General features: G+C 34.9%; 1 protein-coding gene across 1 annotated transcript in view; it reads left to right on the top strand.

Annotated features, from left to right (window-relative positions):
- The window catches only part of Cbp80 (Nuclear cap-binding protein subunit 1), a 65,167-nt gene that overhangs the window by 38,815 nt on the left and 1,568 nt on the right, over positions 1-24,784 (top strand). Inside the window, exons 5-8 of the mRNA XM_085946061.1 lie at positions 20,959-21,212; positions 21,435-21,678; positions 22,440-22,573; positions 23,289-23,477. Of these exons, the coding sequence (XP_085802187.1) occupies positions 20,959-21,212; positions 21,435-21,678; positions 22,440-22,573; positions 23,289-23,477 (821 nt within the window). The remainder of the gene's footprint in view (positions 1-20,958; positions 21,213-21,434; positions 21,679-22,439; positions 22,574-23,288; positions 23,478-24,784) is intronic.

Raw genomic sequence — 24,784 nt, 5'->3', positions numbered from 1 at the left:
TGACTTGTACCTACCTATTATTATAAACAAAAATTCTCAATGAACAAATCTCAAATTTTCTTTAATAATTCCAGAATCTCGAGAGGCATGTTGCTGCTCTTGCTTTGGTTACTTAATGGCGTACGTACCGTAATTTTCGATTTTACACTATTGTTAATCTAATAGTGATGGTTCGTTATATAATAGATAAAACTGATTTTACGCTTGTGCAAAATAACAAAACTAATGTGGTCGTTTTCGTATCAGCGATGGTTGGCGAATAAAACTATGGATGAAGATTGCGACGAATGAATTTCATCGTAGGTCATTTTTTAACCATTTTTGGCATCACTTTCACATTATAAAACCTATCTGCATATGAGAAGGATTCTCTTCGAAGTCTTTGAAACTAATTATGACAGAAGAATAGGTTATGCCGCAATGGAGCGAGTCCTAGGATTTGAAGTCCTGGAATTAGGGTGATTCATCGGTGAAACGGCAAATAATTTTCAACCATAGGCGCGACGAAATTTTGCACTCGCTCCCATTCGGAGAGAGAATGTAGAGCTGGAAACACGTCATTTTGCTTCGTGATGGCGACGGCCGTAATAATTCTTAAATCGTGTAAAGATGACATAAAACGTTACCCATTTACTTTAAAAAGAAAACATGTCAATGAATATATTATTATTGTTACTGATTAAACAATAAACAGAACATTAAATGGACACATGTTGGATTTATAAGACAAATTATATTTGGTTTGACATGCCTCATTTGCACCCGCAATCCGCGCATCGCCTAGCGACGATCTTTTTAGACCCTGTCTCAACTGAGGTATGGCCTTAATACAAACCCCGCGAGAGACATAAATTAATTTAGTCCGTAACCTTTCCTCACAGCGACCCTCGTAGTCCAGTACATATGGCACTGGCTTTTCATCACAATAGTGATTTTTTCAAGCCTGGGTGTTTCTGTTATTATTCAATTGTTAATACTATGATACTATTTCACTACTACTACAATAGAGCCTCGTGGGATGTTGTACTGTTCCCAAATGCGCGATTCCCTAACGCAACCGATTCGTTAGAAAGTTTAAAAGGGCGCCTCCGAAGCGTTTAAATCTGCCACTCAGTTATTCAATTATATTGAAATTTGAAAAAAGATGCACATTTCTCATAAACTGGGTGGAAAATAGATATTTCCCAAAGCATAACAAAATCCCTGCATAAAAATAGGGATTCTTATAGGTCTTGATTATAAATAAAAATAGGTTAATTAAGTAAGTAGATATGAACAGTTAACAAATGTTAGATTGTTCATTTTGTATAGTTGTGGGCCTCTACGTCACTAAACGCCCCACTGACTGTTTCAAAAGACGTGGTTTAAGCTACGAGGGTGGGTCAATAAGTCCTTAGAAAAGCCGACAGGTGGCGCGACTAGTACCGTAAGCGGTTTGTTTTCATGCAGCGGCACTACCGATTTAGTATGCTGCGGAGTTTCAATCAGATTGGTCGGGTTGTTGTGTGTTTCTCGTACATTTAAAAAAAAATTTTGCTTGTGGAAAATGGAAAAATGGAAAATGGAGAAAATTGAGTTTAGAGCTGTTATTAAACATTTAAATATAAAAGGGTTAACAGCAAAGGAAATAAAAAATGAGTTGGATTTAGTTCACGGCATATCTGCTCCTTCACTTGCAACTATTTATAACTAGTTAAATGAATTTAAACGTGGTCGTACATCAACAAAGGATGAACCACGCTCAGGACGTCCTGTAGAGGTGACTACACCAGAAATGATCAATAAAATCCACGATATGGTGTTAAGTGACCGAAGATTAAAGTTGAGTGAGATAATTGAGGTTACAGGGATCTCAAAAGGTAGCGTCATTTCTATTTTACATGACAAATTGGGCATGAAAAATATTTCTGCAAGATGGGTGCCGCGTTTGCTCACAGTCGACAATAAACGCAATAGGGTGGTGGCCTCTAAAGCCCTGTTGTCGCTCATGCAACGCAATCCGGATGAATTTTTTCGTCGCTTTGTGACTGTAGATGAAACATGGATACACCACTATACTCCCGAGACGAAAGAACAGTCAAAGCAGTGGATCGCGAAGGCAAACCATGTCCAAAGAAGGCGAAAACCGTAAAATCAGCTGGTAAGGTTATGGCTACTGTATTTTGGGATGCACGTGAAATTATTTTCGTTGACTATTTGGAAAAAGGAAAAAAAATAACAGGGGATTATTATGCATCTTTATTGGACCAGCTAAAAAACAAAATTGAAGAAAAACGGCCTCATTTAAACAGGAAAAAAATCCTCTTTCATCAGGACAATGCCCGTGTTCACACATGTTTACGATCAATGGCTAAAATTGAAGAATTGAAGTTCGAATTGGTCGACCACCCACCGTATTCGCCAGATTTAGCCCCCAGTGACTTTTTCCTTTTCCCAAACTTAAAAAAATGGCTAAGTGGACAACGTTTTTTTCAAATGAAGAAGTCATCGATCGGACAAATGCTTATTTTGAGGACCTTCCGAAAACTTATTTTTCTGACGGTTTAAAAAATATTGAGAAACGTCTAACTAAATGTATTGAGCTCCAAGGAGATTATGTTGAGAAATAAAAAAAAAATACAAAAATAAAAACTGTTTTAATGCTTTTTTCTAAGGAATTATTGACCCACCCTCGTATGAACAGCAAATTTTCCGTAAAACATCTCGCCGACAAGTTGAATATTATTTTACCTGCTGAGTGAGGAAAGGGTGAAAGAAAGATATAAGTCACTTTTGATTTCAAGAATTTTAGCGTGTATGCATATATTATTTATATGTACTTTTCAAACAATATATCGTTCACTGCTCCAATCGAAGTAGGCGCGCTTGATAGGTAAAGCGAAAGTCCGAAATTGTCATTTACTTACACAAATTGTAGCACGTTTTGTAAATATTCAACATTTCCCATATCCCCCGCGCTATCGTGAAACAATATAGTATTTGGTGTAATTACATGCTATTTTTATTATCATTTAGGTAAACTATTTCACTCACTTTCTATCCTCGTTTGCATAACAAAATTACATGACGTAATCGAAGACACATTTTTTTTTGTAATAATTTCTTTGTAATAATCGTTATGCGCATCTATGCCGTCACTGTCATGCATCGCTTGTGGAAACGTCTATGAAATTATACTGTGTTTTTTAAAACTTTAAATGTAGGTATTTAAATCAAAATAGGTAAGTATACCAAATTAATCTCGCGGAAATGGTATTAATAATTATATCTGACATTTTTATGTAAAATCGACGAAATTAAAAAGAAGGCTTTCACTGCAGTGAAAGCCTTTTTTTGCCTTGCATGACGTAGAATGTGGCGTGGTCAGTCAAGATGTCCTGACGAAGCAGAAGAAGAAGTACCTATTATTCTATTTACCATCACTTTTTTCAACCTTTGAAATCACAATAATATATTTCATAACAATTATTATCTAATAGTGTTATTATGGATTTTAATGCTTAGATATCTTTTTATTTTAGAAGTAAAGGACACTAACTTGACCGCTATTTATTTAAACTGAGACAGTACGATTTTTCTATATCGGCCAATGCTTGGAAGATCTACTTACTCATAATTATTACTGATTGAGAAAATGTAATGTTAAAATACTACCCATTAAGCAGTGAAGAAGGGTGGAGGTAGGCTGTTTGTTTTCATTGAGCTAAGACTACAATGTGTAAATAGAATTTTTTAGATTTTAAATTAAATTAGATCCCCCCTAATCCAAGCCATTATAGATAATCGTTAAAAAAAATATTCGTTTACCTATAAAATATCTAAAATTTTGTACGGTTTAATTGCATAATTTTAGATATTTTATAGACGGAAGAATACTTTTTATTGATTATGGTTTCGGTAGGCAGGGTTTAATGACTTTTAAAAAACTATCGTAACACCATATGTAATAGGTATTCTCAATTCAACGAAAACAAATCAGTATGACTGCAAAAGTGTGCACTATTTATGTTGGATCGCCCATTCATAGTATACTTAAACTTTTATGAATTGGTTTAGGCAGGGGTTCGAAAACGAGTCTAGGACGATTTGGCACCGGACAACTGGACGCCACGGAATTCGAAAATAAATAGACGTTAGGTACTTATAGGTACTTTCAAAAAAAAATATTCAATATTATTATTTATATTTCAATGATTATATTATGATTTAATAGTTGGTGAGAATGTAAATATGCAGACGTAAACAATGATTTAATCGTGCATATGTTTAAGTTCCAACGAAAAAAGAGTTTTTTATTTTATATAAAGCCTTAGGCATGGTAATTCTCAATCCGCGATGAAGAATACATTATGTTAAGAGTAAAATGAATTCAAACTACTAGATAGTAGATAGAAACTGATTAAAATACCTCGTCTACACGTGTTTACGACAGTGCGGCGTCCAATTGTCCGGAGGCCAGTCGTCCCATTCCCTTTGAAAACTAACCAGTACCATCTGCAAATTGTATTATTAATTCAATAAAATAATTAAGTATGACTGACAAAGTTTAGTGAACACTATTATGTCGAATCTTAACAGCCTACCTCCACCCATCGCCGTTGCCATTAAATATTGTATGCGGAATATTCTTCAATCACTCCCGGCACGCTGGTTTTTAAGCTCTGCATACAGTACCCAGTCCTGCATCAGTTCTCTGAAAAGTTGTTGGCACCATTCGCAGAGAATGAATAAATAAACGAAACAAATACAACGAGAGACACCTCATCTATGACGATGGATCATAACATGATAACGGCACACAAATAATACGACTAAGCAATCCGCCTGAACAAAATGCCCGAGTGTATAATATAATATTTTTATTCTCGCCGTGTGGAAATTGTATGGGTCCGCGATTTGAATGGAGGCATTGGGAAATTTGCCCACACTAATGGCCGTTCCCCCATTGAATTACGCTTTTTCACATAATTCAATGCATTTACATAAGTTAAATAAGAAAAAAACATTATTAGATTCGCCACGGCTGGAACGGCTCCACTACGCGCGAGAGAGATAACGATCTTTCACTTGCACAACGCTAACCAGGGCCGATCCGCGGGTAGGGCGACCGCCTGGGGCGCCGAGATTAAATGGGCGCCAAATTATATTTATTTGTGTACATTTTACTGGATGTGTGTAGAATGACATGAACAACTTGCAATACAATATGTTGCTTGTTACGTCGTTATGGTTTTAATCAACGCACATGCGTAGTAATGAAAAAAGTTATACTGTAATATACAGCCTTACAAAAGCAGTGATAGTATAGTTCGACTAGGGGCATCTACGGGCAGTCTTTTAATTAATCAATATGTTGGTACCTAATAACATAACAAAGAAGAATACATAATTTTGAAAACACTTGTATTATAAACAATAGAAAAAATCTTCTTGAAATCGAACCTGCATCTCTCGGGTATCGCGCCCGCCGCGCATAGACCACTATGCTAAAGCTGTCATACTAATTACGACAAATTTTAACTATTGGCTCTTATAAATAGGTACTCTCTGAAGCGCTTCCCAAATTGAGCTACGGTTGGCTATCGACTTTTGTATTTTTAAATCAAAGTAGTTATTACTTTAATTACTAGCCGATGTCACGGACTATTTTTTCTATTGATTATAATACATTTTCTCAGAAGTGTTTTCGAAATTATGTAATTTTGTGAATTATTCGTTGAACAAAAAATAGTTAATTAAAGAATGTCATATTTTTTTTAAATCCATGTATAAAATTTGCGTTCGTTTAACAGTATCGTCTTACGTTTAGATATTATTTTATGTTTGTTTTTTTACCAAATGTAGTTTAATAAGTTCTTTCGTAGGCATGAAATACATTTTTTTTAATAATTTATATTAACAATTTCATCATCCCTAATCATCTGGAGTCGATCCACTGCTGGATGAAGGACTCCTCTAGCTCTCTCCTCTCTTCTTGGTCCCTAGTAATTAGCTGCCACCTACATGCACCGAACTTTATCCAGCGTGTTTTAGGGCGTCTCTGTGGGCGTTTAGTGCCACTTGGGTACCACTGTATGACGGCATTATTGTCCAGCGGTTGTCTACTCCCCAAGCGACATGTCCAGCCCGTTGCCATTTAATCCTATTGGCGACCTCGATTGTGACAACGCGTACTCTTGTCTACTTCCTTTTCCATTGGTTTATTTACGCGTTATGCCCAACATGCACTTTCCCATGCCACGTTGCGTTGTAATAATGTATTTTATATTTATTAAAAAAAACATCAAAAGTTGTAGTAAATTAAAAACTACCTACATAACTTTAAATCCTGTCAATTTATTGTTTCCAATCAAACTTCTAGTTATAAATTAAAAAGATTTCACGTTAGACACTTTTTATTTTACAACGTTTTTATTAGGTCGTATTCTTATTTGTCTGGTGGTTGTTTATCCGGTACAAATCTTGCAATAGATTTTTAACTAACTTCCCGACTAGCTAGACTTTTGAAACTTTAGGAATATATCAGAACACGATGCCAATGCATTTTTAATACTTTTAGCCATCTTTAAGAAGAATTGAATTCATTTTTAGTTAATTCTGTTTCGTATGAAAAGTTATTTCGGAAGAAACCCGTGATCTAATCCACTATTATTGGTTGCTCCTAGCAACTAAATTATTAATATATACGTGTGTTACTATGGAAATCAATATGAATGTCAAATTGACATTTCAGTATTATTTCTATCAAGTACAATTTTTTTTGATCGTTTAAGCTAGTCAAGTCAAGTTTATTTGATTCAACAGAAATTTAAAAACGTTGTAGGTATATAAAAAGTTATTTTTATTATAATTTGATAATTATTTAGGTGGTTAAGTATTTATAAAATTGTTAGCAAAGAGCTTACTGGTTTTGATCACTATGATTAATATTGATGAAAAAATGTTTTATTTGTCTAAACCAGAGGTAGTCAACCTGGGCCCTACCGCCCACTAGCTGGCGTTCCAGCTTTCATGGTAGGCGGTAGGGGTTTTAAAAACATTTTCATTATGTTTTCATAAAATTCTCCGCCCTCGCATAAGTTTAGTTCACGTTACGTAAGTGAAACTAAATGGCGCTATATTATGACTGTATGCAAAGTATAAATAAAAAGATAAGTAAGTTGTTTTATAAATATTTATTCTGCTAAACTTAGTGAAAGTCTGACATAAAGTATTTGGTGTGTAGTTATTATTATGCTTTAACTTGCTGTAACTTACTTTATAAATCATCTTTACTGTGGAACCGGTGGGCGGTTAGAAAATTTTACTACTAACAAAGATACAAAAGTGGGCGGCAGGTATAAAAAGGTTGACTACCTCTGGTCTAAACGATAATATGGTCCTCGAACCGAGACAAAATGAGAATTCGTTGGGGTGCAGAAATATCGTTTGCTCAGGGCGGCCAGAGTCTTGGGCCGGCCCTGACGCCATCTTGCGATTGTGACTCGGAGTGAATAAAATTATTAATGCCGAAAATTATAACAAACTTCAAAATTGCTTTGTTGCTATTTTTTATAATGTGCAAAAGTTTCACAGTGAAGACTTTTCTAAATTGGTTTATTAGGCACTTTTCGACACTTTTAAATAGTACAACACGGCGAACATCTTAAGCAACTTTTCTCGGAAGACACAATAAACGTGTACTAAATTTATACTACTAGTACATGACGTCTTAACACAGAAAAGTGTTCTGAAGTGGATCCCAGAATTATTAGCGTTTTTCTTGCCAAATCTAGCAGTTTTGAATAGGTAATCTAGCAGGGAACTCAGAAATAATGGGAACTGAAATACCTAACGGGTAAAGAGTAGCGGGTAACCGATCTCGAATAAAGAATAACGGGTAAACTTAAACACGTGTCAAGAATACGTCATACGTCGAATACTGACAACTGCTCTCGATTTATGCATTGACGCTCATTTAATATTGGTATATTACACACACTGGTGTTTCATTTTCGTATGACACTCACACATTCAAAACCCTGCATCAAAATGTAGTGTATTGAATATTGCCTATCGGAATTCTATTTATTATCTGTTTTGTGCAATATAGCTTGTAAAATTGTCATCTGGTGTATGGGCGTTAAATCTAGCATTTTTTGATACCGCAAAAAGCTTAAAACTTCTCATAATAAACCTAGAATATTAAACCAGATCAACGGTCTTTTGTACCATATTATCTTATAAATAAAATGGTGTACAAAATTATTTCTTACCTGTATTAATTTCATAATTTATTTTATTAGTTATGTTATACAATACGATATAGTTTTTGGATCTTTGTAGCTACAATGTTTATGAAATATTTTTGGAAATGCTACTTTCTAAACACTTTGAATTTTGAGAAAATCTAGGATTTTTTCTCTGGTATATTTTTGTGAATGACAGTTGGCAAAACTGTCCAGAATATTTGAACTGGAAAGTGTACGAAAATGTGTCAAATCATTTGTATAAGTTCCCACCACGTCCTGGCGTCCATAGATAGGGAGAAATTGAGGTATGTAGTCCATTCTACTTTCCAAATGTCCTGTACGCAAAGATGTTGAAAACCTCTTTCTATATTACAGATGGAACATAAATGTATGAAATTGAAGCAAAAAAAGACCAGTGATCCAAATATAAAGTTACCTACTTAACTGTTCCACAGAATGTGTGAAATTGCGTATTGCATAAAATCGGCAAAATTTTGCCTATTTCATAAAAAATGCAAGCCCGTTGCCTTATTCATGGATTAGGCAAAATATCTGCCGAGTGCGTGAATTCGGCAGTATTTTTTTTGCCTAGTTCGTGCATTGGGCAAATTAGATAGTGGCGTTCAGGTGGTGTTTCCTAACCTAACCTAACAATACTAATATTATAGTATGTCCAATTATAACTACTAATAAAACCATCCGTATTAAATTTACTTTTTCTACTGTCATGTTGACAGTTTAAGAATTTCATACCCTGCCGAATTCACGCACTCGGCAGATAATTTGCCTAATTCATGAATAAGGCAACGGGTTTGCATTGTTCATGAATTAGGCAAAATTTTGCCGATTTCAAGTAATACGCAATTTCACAGATTCGGTGTAACATTTATATAAGCAAGTATAATAATTGATATGTTTTTCCATGTAATGTCTTTTCAATTAAAGATACTGTTTACGGTTTGAAAAAAAGGCTTAATTTATTCTAACACTAAATTGATTGATGTCTTAAAATATTAACCACTAATCAGGTCAAAAGTACATTTTAATTGTTTTATTCTTAATAATAGATATTAATATGTATTTTTTTCTTTTATTATTGAATATTTATACACAGCCATGGACCAAATAACAAGCTTTGTTGTTATTATCTAATAAACAATGTAATAGTATTTTTTTTTTACAATTTTATTATGTAGGCATGCCTACACCTCTCGATTTTTCTCTCAATTAGTGCATGCACCTTCGTATAACGTTATTATAAACGTGTTTTGCATATTAATTATAATATTTCATTATTGTTCAGTGTTAAGTCGCTTTTCTGTTTTTTAATCTCCAAGGGCATTTTTGGGATAATACACTCTTAATGTAAAATCCACAGCTTGTTAAACTTTTGCGAGCCGTCGTTGTGTATATCCAAGATACATCAGATGTTCGTAAGCAAATGGATCATCATCATTACCCGATCCACTGCTGAATGAAGTCCCTTCTCTGACCCTAGTTATTCGCTGCCACGTACATCTATCAAACATGAGCGGGTTTTAGGACGTCCTTATGATAGCTTAGTGCCAATTTGGTACAAGTGTGTAACATTTGTCGCTGAACTGAAGATAATGGCTCCACCAAACCACACCTGCTGGTCTCTTCTATACACAAGGCGACTATCGACCGCTAAAGTGATAAAGTGATAGTATTTATTACATATTTGTATTGAGGTACGTATTATAATAGCCGTCTAAACAGTCAAAACTGCCTATCTCGCCCTAAATTTTATCACAGCCAAGAGAGGTGCTGTTAAAATATAGCACTTATTGCAACAATTACAACCAACTTATTGTAATTGTTACAATAAGTGCTAATACTTTGATACAAACATATACTAGTAAGCCGTCGTATTTATCACTTTTAAGCGGTCGATAAAAGTATAGAATAGACCCACTGGTCTTAATAGTGAAGCATATTTATTATTGAAGTTATACTTCTTTTGGGGCGAGAGAGAAATTGAGAGCTGCGCGCGCACACCGTTACGACAGTATGACAATAGCTGCGAATCAGTCAGCTGTATACAAACGCAAGTTTGATAGTAGAATTCTTCCGTTGCCTAGGCAACGAATTTATTATTGTCGGCCATTTGCAATTCCTTACGTAAGCAAACGATTAAACGTCAGAGTGACAGTTGTTACTTTAAAAATAAAAACAACGAGAAATAACAAGATAATTAAGAGTTAGTCCAAGAATCTAGGTTATCACAAGTTTTGTTTTTGTTTTGTTACGCCAAAGAAGTATAGCTTCTAACGCGCATACATAAGTACACGTACCGATTTTTTTTACTGAGAATGTCTCAGGACGAGTTACCCAAACTGAGGGCGCCATTCATTCAAATTTGCTTTAAGCGAATAGACTTCACTGAACTGTTTAAAACTTGTATGAAAATGGTTTACTTACAAACATTTGTATATTCAAATTACCATTTTCCGCCGTGGATGGAAAATACGTGAAAATGTACCCACCGCCAAACAAGCAAGTGTGGCCATATTTGGGTGGAAAATTTTACTGTTTCATCGGTCTTGTGGAATGTTGTTTTTATTATAACGTGCAAATTTTCACGGTGTAGACTTTTTCGCGGCTACATATACACGAGTGGAGATGGGGTAACTTAATCACATTCAAATTATATTTAATTTAATAAAAAAATTTGCAAGTGTGGGTATGCGTTGAGTTTAAAACAAATGGTTATGCACGTGCATTTGTATGGCGGGGTAATTAAAAAAAAAACTATTTCATACCTAATTTGTATGCGGACATGTATAAGTATCTTGGTTTGGACTAGTTTTATATATAAGTAGGTCGCATATTTCAATAAAAAGATAAACGGGGAAAATTTGACCGCGGTGTATACTTTTACGAAACTGAGCTCAATAGGAACCAGAAAGAAGAGGAGCCAAGTTGAAATTGGGGCTTTGTGCTGTTTTAGTGTTTTTATAATTGAAGCCTCCCCCTCAATAATGATCTAGGTTATATTAAATTTGGGCATTTTGAGATAATGAAATAAAACTATTTTGTTGAGAATAAATTATTTATAATAAAAAGACCTCTCCTGAATTCCATATTCACTTATTTTTATTCCTCTTCCAATTTTCCGTGTAAATTTTTCTCTGTGAAGTCTTTTTGCATCCGCAGGGTTAACAAAAACTCTCGTGTCATCCTGCATTTTGCCAGATGCATGGATCATTAACATTATTGTAGGAAGGCCAACATAACAGGTCAAAAACAAGTGACTTATGTTGCTAGATCAAAAAAAAAATATGCCAAAACAGAGGCAATGTGATGTAGATCATTGTTGCATGTTTAGTTAAAAACTGCCAAAATGTAACATAGATCATTATTGACGGGGAGGCTTCATTTTTTGATTTCTTTGTCATGTCGCCGAATATTTCGAGCTGCTCTTTATGCCGACATAACTTCCGATAAATAACGCTTCCTACGGGGGAAGTTCGGCGGGGTCAGACGTTGCAATGGACGAAGACAGTTAATGTAAATTTATGTTAGAAAACAGTAAGATAGTCTCAGTGTTTAAAAATGATGGGGTCCATCCCGCTGCAACGTTTGCGAATAGCTTCGTAATTCAGTTACACAATTAACAAGCAAAAATACTACGAATAAGTAGCGGAATGTATTGTAATAACAACATAATAATATTCATCACAGTAATAAATTTATAATATTAAACGAAATGATGTTGTGTGTTGGTGTGTTTCACCCTGACACGGTACAGAGGAGCGGGAGGTCGCTTTCCACTTTGGCATTGTCGAACCGAGAGCGGATTCCTCGTCTGACCATTGCAGACGAATAATTCAGACTATTACTTTTATAGTTGGTCACCTTCATTATTACTTTTTTTTATATTATTCTTGATTCTCATTCTGTAAGCACTTTTCCAGTGTATGTAATTGTATTCATAAACTATAAAATTTTAACCAGTGTGTCTATTCTATACTTATCAACCGCTAAAGTGATAAATATTATCAAACTTAGGGTAGGTTTGTATCAAAGTATTAGCATTGTATTGCTGCTGTTAAAATATAGCACTTATTGCAACAATACAACCAACTTATTGTAATTGTTACAATAAGTGCTAATACTTTGATACAAATCTACCCTAAGTTTGATAATATTTATTACTTTAGCGGTCGATAAGTATAGAATAGACCCACAGGGGTTGATTGCAAAGTCTTTTATATTCATCAGCTGCTTTTTCTGCTTTATGACTAACTTTAAACATTATTAAGTTTAATTAACTTTTTTTTATTCAAACGAATAATTCATAAGATTTAAGAATATAACATTATTTTTATTGAACACGCATAATTTGAAAAGACTTCTGAGAAATATATAACCAATAGAAAAAAAGACGACACCTAACAGAATTCGAACCTGCGTCTCTCGGGATTCGCGCCCACGTGCATTCACCACTATGCTATAGGAATCTTATCTAATTGCGACGAATTATAACTAATGGTTCTTGCAAGTTAAAATTCATCGCAATTAGACATCGCAGTGGTCAATGCACGTGAGTGCGAATCCCGAGAGACGCAGGTTCGAATCCTGCTGGGTGTCGTCTTTTTTCTATTGGTTATATATTTCTCAGAAGTGTTTCCACATTATTATTAATTTTATTTATGTTAAGATCTTTTTATTTATTTTTTAGCCTTTTTCTAATAATTGTTTAATTGTTTCTAATATTTTTACAAAAATAAATTATTCTATTTGCAGTCCTAAAATGTGCTTGACGGTTTTTAGCGATTATCTCAAAATACCATCCGGGAAAAGGATGTTATCGACTTTGAAACTAACGGCCTCAATCATTTTATTGATGGTGGTGTTTAGGCCTTCTAAAATTTTGAAAATTATACTATTTCACAACTTTCGGCTTTGGCCGAGTCAGTAACTGATCAGAATTGCGTCCATTCACAACCCAGGATTTTAGGAGATTCTTTCTGGAACGCTCCCGGCATAGCTGTGGAGGTTGCCTCTTGTTCGGTGCTATACGATATGGCAGTCGCGAAGGGTGGATGTAGGCTGTTAAGATCCGACATAAATAGTGCACACTATGTATTTGTTTTCATTGAACTAATACTACAATGTGTATATAGTGTTTGTTAGTTTTTTTTTTAATTTCATTAAACCCTGCCGAAACCAAGCCATAGTAGATAATAATCAAAAAAACATTCGCTTATCTGTAAAATATATAAAATTATGCCATTCATCATTTAAGATATTTTATAGATAGAAGAATATTTTTTATCGATTATGGTTTGGTTAGGCAGGGTTTAATGAATTTAAAAAAACTAACCAACACCATCTGTAATAATATCTATTTTTAATTCAACGAAAACAAATAAGTATGACTGAAAAGGTGTGCATTATTTTGGCGGATCGCCCATAGCATACCTAAACCATTATGGTTTGGTTAGTCAGGGCTTAGTTGAATTTTAGCACCAGCACTATTTGTGTCGAATCTTAACAGCCTACCTCCACCCCTCGCCACTACAGCATGGAGATGTCTCCATGTTGGCCATGATGTGGACGGATTAAAAAAACTATATGTTAAAGTGTTAAAACCAGAATTGAAAAGTGGAAGATGAAGTGATCAAATTTAATGTAGACATAGCTTTAACACTCAGTATATCTCAATACATTTTGCAATGTTTTTTTTCACCTGCAAATACTTTAAATTATTTCAAAGAAAATCGACTAGTTGACTAGTAGATACAATCATATTTTTAAATTTATGAAAAATTATAATTCGTAAGTATATCTACCAAGTATTTCAGAAGAAAACAAAATATATGCAATAATAACAGTTATGTCAGGTGTGACCAATTTATTTTGAAAAATTCTGTGGTTGTCCAAACATTTTTGTGTCAACACTACATCAGACCATTGAGCCCAATCACAGAAACACCCAGTTTTAATCGCATGTATGCATTGTGGGAATCGAACCCGGAGCCCCTGGATGAGAATACACTACTTAACGTAGGTACCTATTGTGTTTAGTTTAATTTCCGTTTACCGTATCTATAAGTAGATATAACGGTGAGAAACAAAGTACCTAATTTCTTGAACATACATAATTGAAAAAATATATTGTTACACAGGTGGACACGTAACCGCATTCATTGGATTCCGGACAATATGCTTTACCAATTAAGCCATATGTGTCATAGCTAATCATGACGAAATTATCTGACAATTGGCGTCCGAGGTGTTTATCAAATTGGGTAAATATTGATGCACCAATATGTACTTAGACGTAACTTCGTATTGCGATTTCTAGCGTATCAGTAGTACCTCTCTTCAATTTCAGGCTAGTCAAAATAAATCTGTTTCTGAAAGCCAAGAACTTTCCTGTCGTTTTATCCTGTCCGATCAGTGTTGCCATATTTTTGTCGCCGAATTATAGTACTCGTTGAATGACCGATACTTTTCGGCTTAATAATTATTGGTAATGTACTTTAGGAGCCAAAGAGCTTTGTGTAGGTCAAAAATTAAAAATTCCGTTGTATTTGTAAATCTAGCCTACATTTAAATATACTGTATATTTCATGGGAAAGATGTATACTTACCTATTTACCCATGTCATGATTCCCTGCCTTTACGTTTCATGATCTCATGAAATACGCAAATAAGTACCTACCATAAAAGATTATTATTATAAACGCCGACGTGTTAAAATTGATAATAAAGTCATATTTAGTATCTACATAGATGAGAAAAGATACGGAATTACAACGACATGTAAGCACGTCTTTCACATAGAGTCCTATAGATTATTCATTATTATAGATTATTCAATTGATGCAGGTGAGAGTAAGTAGAGTTGGGTTTCGGGAATTTCCCGACGGGAATTCTCGAAAATTTTTCGAGATTTTCCATCCCGAATCTCGAGAATTGAAATTTTTAACATTTCGGGAAATCCCGGATCTCGAGAATCTTGTCTCGGGATTTCTTTATTATCAAATATTAATTGAAAAAGCGATTTTCTATATGAAGAAACACAAAACGTTCAAAGACTGATCGGGTCATTTAACACAATTAAGGTAACATCGACTAAAAATGAGCGCAATTTTTGCAACATCAGGGAATTTTGTGTCTCAAAAGTGGACGCGATTGTCAGGCGCAGCGATTAACAGTATGTGTTTTTTTTTTATCTATTTTATCTATTTTAATAAGTAATGTTTTGAATTATTTTTGTTTTCCTACTTCTATTTTGTTTGTCTTCTTACATAATCAAAAAAAATCATATTTTTTTGGAACTTGTCTGTTTTTACACTGATTTTAGGATTTTTACAGGTTTTTTTTAAATTCCCCGATATCTCGAGAATTCTTTTCTGAAAATCCCAAATCTCGAAAATTCAAAATTTCATCATTTCGGGAAATCCCGAATCTCGAGATTGAGATTTTCTCGGGAAATACCCAACTCTAGGTGAGAGTCCAGTTTGGTACAAATATTTTTCTAATGGGGTGTTGCTGAAGTGTTCCAATAATGATGTATGTTCTATCCATTGATATACTACTGGATGAATCATATGCTTCTTAAAATGACGCCCGATTTTCAGCGACTCAGCCTTTGTTAAAACTTAACTGAGTAAGCCCGGTCTAGCTTGCATCTTACTCTAACTAATAGTCAGCGCATGACGACTTGCTCTGTCTGTTTTGCGTTGCAGCCACCCACCCTTAGGTTCACTATTCCAAGAACGCAAATTTAGTTTTACAGCCAGGGCAATACGGGTGAAATTCGGGAATCCATGTTAACGGTCTTAACGCATTATACCTACAAGGAAATATTATAAGACGATATTTGTTATATCTTTTGTGGTACGTTTTTAAAATGACACTTGTATGGGAACTGCTCATCTAGTAGTACGAGATATCAATGGTTCTATCAGATTTTACTGTTTTACGCGGAGTTTTAATATTGAGTCTTGTCCGCGAACACATCATTGATATCTCTGCATTTTGCTGTGATTTATATTACGATTATATATTTTTTATTATGAATAATAATATTATGGTCACGAAGCGATGAAAATGCACAGCGGACGTCGGAAACGCGAGCGTCGCTATTGCAAGAGCCGAAATAACTTCACAGGATCTGAGCTTCGCGGGAGGCGAGGTCTTTGTAGAAATTATTGCTCCGTCCAATAATACGATTATTATTGCACATTCCTAGCTGTACAGCATTAATTACTATATTATCTAAGACTGGCTTTTAATAATGGGTCCGCTTTGTAATATAAAAATATAACTTTGATAGTTAGGGTTGTCAACCGTCCCGGAATTGAAGTCCCTGTCCTGGATCCCGGTTGGATCATAATTGGGAAGCAAAATGTCCCGGAATTATAAAGAACGCCACCGAAAATTTATTAATATCACATACTTTTTAAAACATCTATTAGGTACTCATAAATGTGGTAAATTTTTTGATGGTTCAATATCCGTTGCGTTAGTAATCTGGTACCACTGGCCTATGGTAGGGAGCTGTACTGCAATTTGGTCGCCAACCTTAAGTAAAAGACACCACCTAAAGAATAAGCTGATATATTGACCATAAAAACATGTGACAACTCTTTCTCAACTCTATCAGCTGTTATCTGCTTTTTTATACATATATAATCGGCCAACGTTAACAACTTAGTGTCGAAACATTTCGGCAACATTATCAGAGAGGTACATATTGTTTTCACGTAATTTTGTCGCATAGACACTAGTTATGTGAAATGAGTCACTTAAATGTGTCTTCGCGTCAATTACACTTCATGACTCATTCAGATTAACTGGGTCACCTTACAAATTACTTCTCTGTCCCTGACCACAAACGAAGTCACCGTGAACGTTACTTCTCCTCACCCTTCACCTTACAAGTCACTTCCCTTCTAAAGAATTGTTGGGGGAGCCACTGTCGAAAAACACCCAATCAATACTCGCAACTGGACAGAATCTGACATTCGAATGACGTTTTCAAAATGGCGTTCATATGGTAGTTCGTAGTTCCATTTTTTACCGTTCTTTAGATAAGTTTGTATGACTGTATCCTGGTCTGCGTGACTCGCCTGTGTCTTTAGATCATTCATGATGAACGTTGGTTTAAGTCGTAGCTGATGAGCCATGAAGTCATGAGTTAGTCAAGAAGTATCTGCGTATTATGCTGGTTGGTGTGTTGATTGACTGACGGGCAGCATCTGGCTCACGTATTTCAAGTCAATCTTACATGAACGACGCATATTTAATTGAAATATATGACAATGTGATAGTCATTTACTTTTTTTGAGTTGAATAGGTACTTGTAGGCAATTAAATTTTTAATTTATTTATTAGGTCGCATGTCCCGGAATTGCCTCAAAAATAGTTGGCAACCCTGTTGATAGCGAATTTGCTTTATGCGCTCGACCGTGTTCTATAATAAACAGGATGTAATTGTAATTATTGATAATACAATTATAGCCGCCCCAGTCATCATCATCATTAGCCTGGGTCAATCCATTGCTGAATGAATGCCTCTCCAAACTGATTACATTCCTCTCAGCTCTATGCGTCACGTTGCCTCGTACTTCCACGGAACCTAGCTATTCTACCAAGTCGATCTAAAGGCCACTTTCAATCTCTATTCTCTCGGATCTATTCGGACGTTTTTTAATCCAGTAGTTTGTTTGTCCAGTCTTGGAACCATGTTTCTGACCATTTCCATTAAATGTTCTTATTTCAAGAAACTCAGCTAAGTACATTATATCGCATACCCTTTCTGGTTTCCTTATCTTATTTCACTTTTTGCCCTTACGCTTTATTCCCAGCATGTATGTCTCTTTCCATGCAACAACGGTATGCTATTCTTGAGTTAATAAAGCAAACTTTTAATACCTTTGTATGTAATAATTTATACTTGTATAAATAAAATATCAATCTAATCGGAAAAAAATTAAAAATGTGATTTTTTGCCGCCATCTTCGTATTTCATGAGCGTCCGTTTGAAAATTTCCAATTTCAAGTATTCAGCACATAAAGTACATGTCCAAACGGTGATTATAGAAAATTTAAATTTTATCCGCCATTTTGGAATTTAACTCCTGGGTAAATTTTGAAACTGCTCAATATCTTAAAAATAAACCTTAGGATAATATGCTTATTCATCATGCTGAAGTCCACGCTTTTGTACGAAGTGTAGGTACAATTATTTAACTATTCGGTGTTATAAAAATACTAAATATGATTTCATAGTCATTAAAATAATTTTTCTATATTTTTCATCGTTGATAAATAGGTTATATCGGTACCTTTAATGTTTTAGATGCTTAATTTGCACTTTAATTGTAATTATTAAGATTTACTAATTTATTAAGTATAAGTAGTAATCCACGCGATTTTTTGAAGTCCATTTTTTCTCACCCGAAATTTCACGCAATAGCACAATAAAAAAAACGACATAAATCTGGCGCACTTTTCCTTTCCGTCCCCGCCGGAAGTGGAGAGATTTGAAAATCGAAACAATGGCCGTTCTCGAATTAACGAGATAATATGGCGGATTTAATAAAAACATAATAATAACGCATACTACCTAGTGTGTTTCGGTTGATAATAAATAATTCAACGGGCAGCGAAGCGATCTCCAGTTTCCACCACATTTCTCCCAATTGTTCTCGTCTCGACTCGTCAATCTCCGTAGAATAAACACTTCTCACTTTCGCCTTTGTATGTATTATTTCATTAGATATAATATTTGTATTCATTATGTAGTGAGGTCAATGCTCTGTGATTCAATAATATCATCAGATAATACATAAGTAGGAATTGCAATACTATGCTCCCAGGATTGGTGGAATCATAATATTTTCTACACTTTTCTTAAAATGAATATGGACCGTATGCAGGGCTCGAAATGGACCGGAACGCACCGGAGCGCCGTTCCGGTTCGTGAAATCACCAAAATTATCGCTCCGTCTCGTGGACATATTAATTTGACAGTGAGCTAGATTTGCCATTTAACGTAAAAATCTAAAAGTTTGTCCACACTGGTAACCTCATTAAATTACACGATAATTATCAAAATTTGTTTGACCAAAAATTATTTTAATCGAAATTTAATGAGGTTGCCAGCAATTTGTTGCCAATGTGGACACGGCAAAACACACTTATTTTTATAAAATACACAAGCAATTAGATAACTATGTTAACATTTTCATAAAATATTGTGCGCTCCGGTTCGTAAAATATTCCATTTCGAGCGCTGACCGTATGTACATAATTTTGAACGTCATTGGGTTTTCTCTTGTAGTTGACAATATTTCGCTAATATTGGCTACCATTGTTTAGTGATATGGAGGGGTTTATGTCGGATTGTTTGTTTTGATTGTAAATTATTAAAACCCACTTTTATGGATCTATTGAATATTAGGTATATTTTCCTTTTTACGTTTGGACATAGATGTTGATGGAAGTAATAAAAACATAGATGGAAGTTTATCTAATAATTAAAATGTCACGGGCACTTTGTTAGGGATAAAACACTGTTTTATTTATTTATGTACTGGTTAATAGTAATTAAGTACTTTACGTTTGAATTACGAATTATTATTAAAACTATATATTATTATTATATTACAAGTTAAATATTTATCTCCCTAACTCTGTCAATTATCGGAATTTTGATGGTGGATTTAGGCATTTATAAAATTAATTGGAATCAGTAGGTACTAACTTTCATTCAGTGTTCATTCTAAAATTTCGTTTGTAGTTCATATTAAAAAAATAATAAATATGATTTAGTTCACGTTTAATGATATATTAATCATGATTTACGACAGGGTTTGGCCACCTTTTCAGACTTCGTAGCATATTCAACTTTTAGTTTAAACAGTAGTGTTTTAGAGACTATAGATTGTTATTCTTTTATTCAATACGGAATATACTTACGAATGCTAAATTATTTATTGTGTATTGAAAATGCAATTTTCTGAAAAGTCTCAGAAACGCAAAAAAAACTTGAATCGAGTATGACTCGAACTCACATCACTGTCATTTGGCATAATTTCAAGTGAGTTAGTTATTAATGATGATTCGCATGAATCATAAACATATCGAAAGGTTCATGAAAAGCACTCATCTGGACAGTGAAAGATGTTAGTGTGAGTCTCCTTCTATCCAACTTTTTCTAGGATTTCCTATGTTTTAGAGATTTTTCAAAATGATTTAGGTATGTATTATCAATAGAGGCTATACCTACAAATATACTTTTATAATTAATCTTTAAAAATATAGTTGACGGAGTCTGTCTTCATGATTTGTGACTGTTTTCTAAATTATATATAATATGTACCTATTCACTTAAAAACCTGTGGGTCTATTCTATACACAAGTCAGTCATCGGCGGTAGTTTATCATATTTATGTATTGAGGCGGTTAATTGTTACAATAAGTTAACCGTCTAAACTGTTAAAAAGTAATATGTTTTAACAGGCCCTCTCTTGGCTGTGTTAACTTTTGGAGCGAGATAGACAGTGTTGACAGTTTAGACGGCTATAGCCGCCTTGTGTATAGAATAGACTCACTGAAGTGCATATTCAGGTAGAAGTATGCAGTCAGTCCATTTGAAATAAGATATCGTTCCTATTATTATAACGAAAGTCTCCCAATTATTATTGTATATAATACCTATTTATTTTTCTCTTTATTTCAGCATCTTTACCGGGAGCGATAGCTGCCCACCAGCTGGTGGTGTCCGTCCGGCAGCGGTGTTCCCCTGAAGAAGCTCTCAACGTACTCCGAGACTTGCCCAACCCTCGCGCCGATGAGGGGGAGATCCCGCAATCCACTGAAACCCCCTACAATCCTCTCAAGATCGACGTCTTCGTTCAGACACTTCTCAATTTGGGATCGAAGTCATTCTCGCATAGTTTCGCGGCGATTTCCAAGTTTCACTACGTGTTCAAGGTTAGTTTCAATTCGTGAATTTATTATTGTGATATTTTTATTCTGAGATCCAGCTCAATTTCTTCTGCCTTGTGGTTGCTTTAGACCGGTCGACAATGCATAAGGGGACATAAATGCTCCCTCATATTGAAAAAAAAAAACTATAATCATTTATTTTATTAATTGTTTTAGCCGTTACTATGTCAGTGATAACTCTATAACCAGATATTATGTTCTTTTTAGATTCTCGCTGAATCGGAGGAGGCGCAAATCTGCATTCTACGTAACATGTTTGAGTTGTGGGGTACGCACCAGCAGATGATGGTTGTCCTCGTGGACAAAATGTTGAAGACTCAGATAGTGGAATGCTCAGCAGTGGCCACCTGGATCTTCTCCAAAGAGATGACAGGAGAATTCACCAAGCTCTATATATGGGAAGTTCTCCATCTCACAATCAAGAAGATGAACAAGCATGTCTCCAAATTGAGTAAGTGAAAGAATTTTTTTGTACAAGGATCGATTGTTTTACCAAAGGACTTCTTTTTGATGCCATCTTCTATCTGCGATCAAACGCAGTACACCTCCCTATTCTGGGCCAGTCATATCAAATCCTCAACGCATTTGGACATTGAGCCACTTACGGAGGTTGCAAGACAATCTCCTTCTACATCAGATTTTAAATGGTTTTCCATCAGTATGTGTCATTTTATATATATTCTAAGCGGTGATATGTTCTGCTGTATAAGAACAAACATCACATTTTAAATAGTTTTTTTTTTACAAAATTTAACTTCAATGTACCATTTGAACCAGTATCTTGTTTTTTGGTGACCCTTGTAGTCCAATGCATGAGGCACTGGTTTCTCATTCTAGGGGTTGCAAGTCCAATTCCCGGTGAGGTCGAAATTCGTAATATATTATTTTCTCAACCCTTGATGTTTCTGTGATATGGATTAGGGTTAACATTGTAATTGCTCTTGTCATATGGGGTGGCACTACTCACCAAGTTGTGCGCGAGGGTCGACTATCCGCGACTTCCATCGAACGTGAATGCCACTCGGGTGTCATGAGTAAAAGGAAACAAAAAGGCAATGGTGCGACCAAGTAGCCTCGCTGGTAATTAGACCTCATGGTGTGTGGTAGTGTTAAAAAAAATCCTCATAGAAACCAAATGACAATGGCTGACATCACTAATAATGAATAGATTGAAAGGTGCTCTGTAGGCTAATATTATTATGTCTTTATCAGGTGGTGAGCTTTCGGAAGCCAGAGAAAAACTGGCCAGAGCTGAGTCATCTAGCAGCGAATCTGAAGAGGAGTCTGCGACTCCCGCTGTTGCCAAAAAGAAGAAAGTTGAGTGCGCTGACAAACCCACCGAAGAGGTAAAATATATTTACACCAAAGATGCTGTGTAGAGAGTGAGCTTTGATCTTTTTTGTTAAACAACACTTTTTCATAGTGTTTTTAGTATGGCAGATTTGGTTGAACATTCTCTATGTTGGCTATACTGACTATTGTAAATAAATTGCAAATGGTGGACTGCTGTCGACACTCTTGCTCTGTAAACCTACATACTTTAATTTGCAAATTGTGTGCAATTATTCATCTAAATAATGATGGGTTCCATTGTAAATAAAAAAAACTTCTGTCAGGCTTGATACACTTTTATCTCAGTGCAACCCTGGCAAATATATCTATGGGCACAAGTATAAAGTTTGGTACAATGCAAACTAACTTCGATTATTCTTCACCTTGTCAGATTCAGTTCCATATTTTCTCTAGATAGTTTTTCTTCTATCTTTGATGATAAGACAAAATTGCATGTGCAATGTTCTACATTTTTAAATAGGCAAATAGCATTTAAAATACGTATTTGACGTTAAATCTAGCGTAGAAAGTAATAATATTAGACCAGATTTGTTTGGAAATTAACAATATGCTGGTCTTCTGCACCTACATCTTAACAATAAATAAATTTAAATGTAGCATATTATATACAATATTTAAGTTGCGATAGTTGGCAACACTGCCAATATGATACAATGGACTGCAAATATGCCTAAATAAATACATAATGCGTTTGTATGTTTCATGTAGATGGTAGAAAGGATGGAGGAGCGATTGGAAGCAGCCCACGTAGACCAGAAGCGTCTCTTCCTTATCATCTTCCAGCGCTTCATCATGATCCTGTCAGAGCATTTGGTGCGCTGTGACACTGACGGAGTGGACTTTGGAACTCACTGGTACCGCTGGACTGTTGGCAGACTGCAGCAGGTGTTCTTAGCTGTGAGTATCAACTATTTTCATTCTTAAGTTTATCCAATTAGGGGTGTAGAATTAGTATTTTTAAATAAAATTGTGTAGCGCCTCCTGATTAATTTCCCATCTCTCTAGATCTGGATCACTTCCAATTTTTTTTATGTCGTCACAAACTATGTACTCAAATTAGACACGCGTCGTTCATGTATGACTGGGTTGAAACATGCGAGTCAGAGGCTGTCTGTGAAACAGTTGTCCACCAAGTTTTATGCCCATGCGTCATGACTAGGGAATCCAATCCCGAGCCAAAATTCTGATCCCGGGATTTCAGGATTACAATTTGACAATCCCGGGATCCCGGGACTGGTCCCGGGATTGGCATTTTTTCCATTGTTAATATAAAGATTTTATATTTACAAATATCATTGATAAAATCGATCAAAAATAAATCTAGTATAATTTACTTATACTATTTAAGACATTTATTGTTAATATTGTATACGTTCAATCTTGGAAATACACAAGTTTAACGGAGTAAATAATATTGTAATTTAAATAATAATGTGAATTTAATAGGAGATTGCTGTTTCTGATAGTAAAGACTTAATGAATGGATTAGCGAGATTTAAAATATTAAAGCAAATAATCATGGCGTATTTATGGCCTTTCCGCTTCATAAATCTAATTAGTCAGACAAATATGAAACTGCCGTAAAACGTATGATATACTTTGTTAAAAGTGCAAAGCATTGTTTTTTCCAATCTTTCCATTTTTAATAATTCACATGAAAAAATAAAAGGAATCGGCAACCTACACATGGGTATAAATCAAACTTCATTCAAACTCAGTTTATTTATAATGTAGTTATTTTTTATTACAAGTATTTTTTCTGTTATATTTTCGCTTTTATTTTATTTTCCATAAAAATTGATAAAAAAAATCAATCCCGAAATCCCGGGATTATGTTTATCAATCCCGGGATTCATAGGTATCGAAAATAGCTCGGGATCCCTAGTCATGACTGATTTAGTTTAATATGTCATTGGTCGTATGGTTAAAAACTACATTTCAATCCAGCCAATATTTTTTATAAAAGCTCTGAAGATAGGAGCGAGTCATTGGGTACTTCGTAAATGATGTGAAAGCAGTAGCAAGCTAGACAGTCCATAGTGAACCCTCTGAAGACAGAATAAGTCCGAAGCATTCTTCGGTATGACCTACCTAATCAGTAAGAACGAGACATGACATGTAATTGAAGCGAAGACTTATGTTCAAATTTAAGTGACTCGTTTCCCATGAGTAACTCAAATATAGAATTTTCAAATCCCACTCAG

Source organism: Rhyacophila brunnea, unplaced genomic scaffold (genome assembly GCF_057557595.1).
Source record: "Rhyacophila brunnea isolate RB1 unplaced genomic scaffold, BYU_Rbru_1.0 scaffold_19, whole genome shotgun sequence".
Lineage (NCBI taxonomy): Eukaryota > Metazoa > Arthropoda > Insecta > Trichoptera > Rhyacophilidae > Rhyacophila > Rhyacophila brunnea.
The sequence above is the reverse complement of the archived record's forward strand: the minus strand, read 5'-3'. Positions and strand labels throughout refer to the sequence as shown.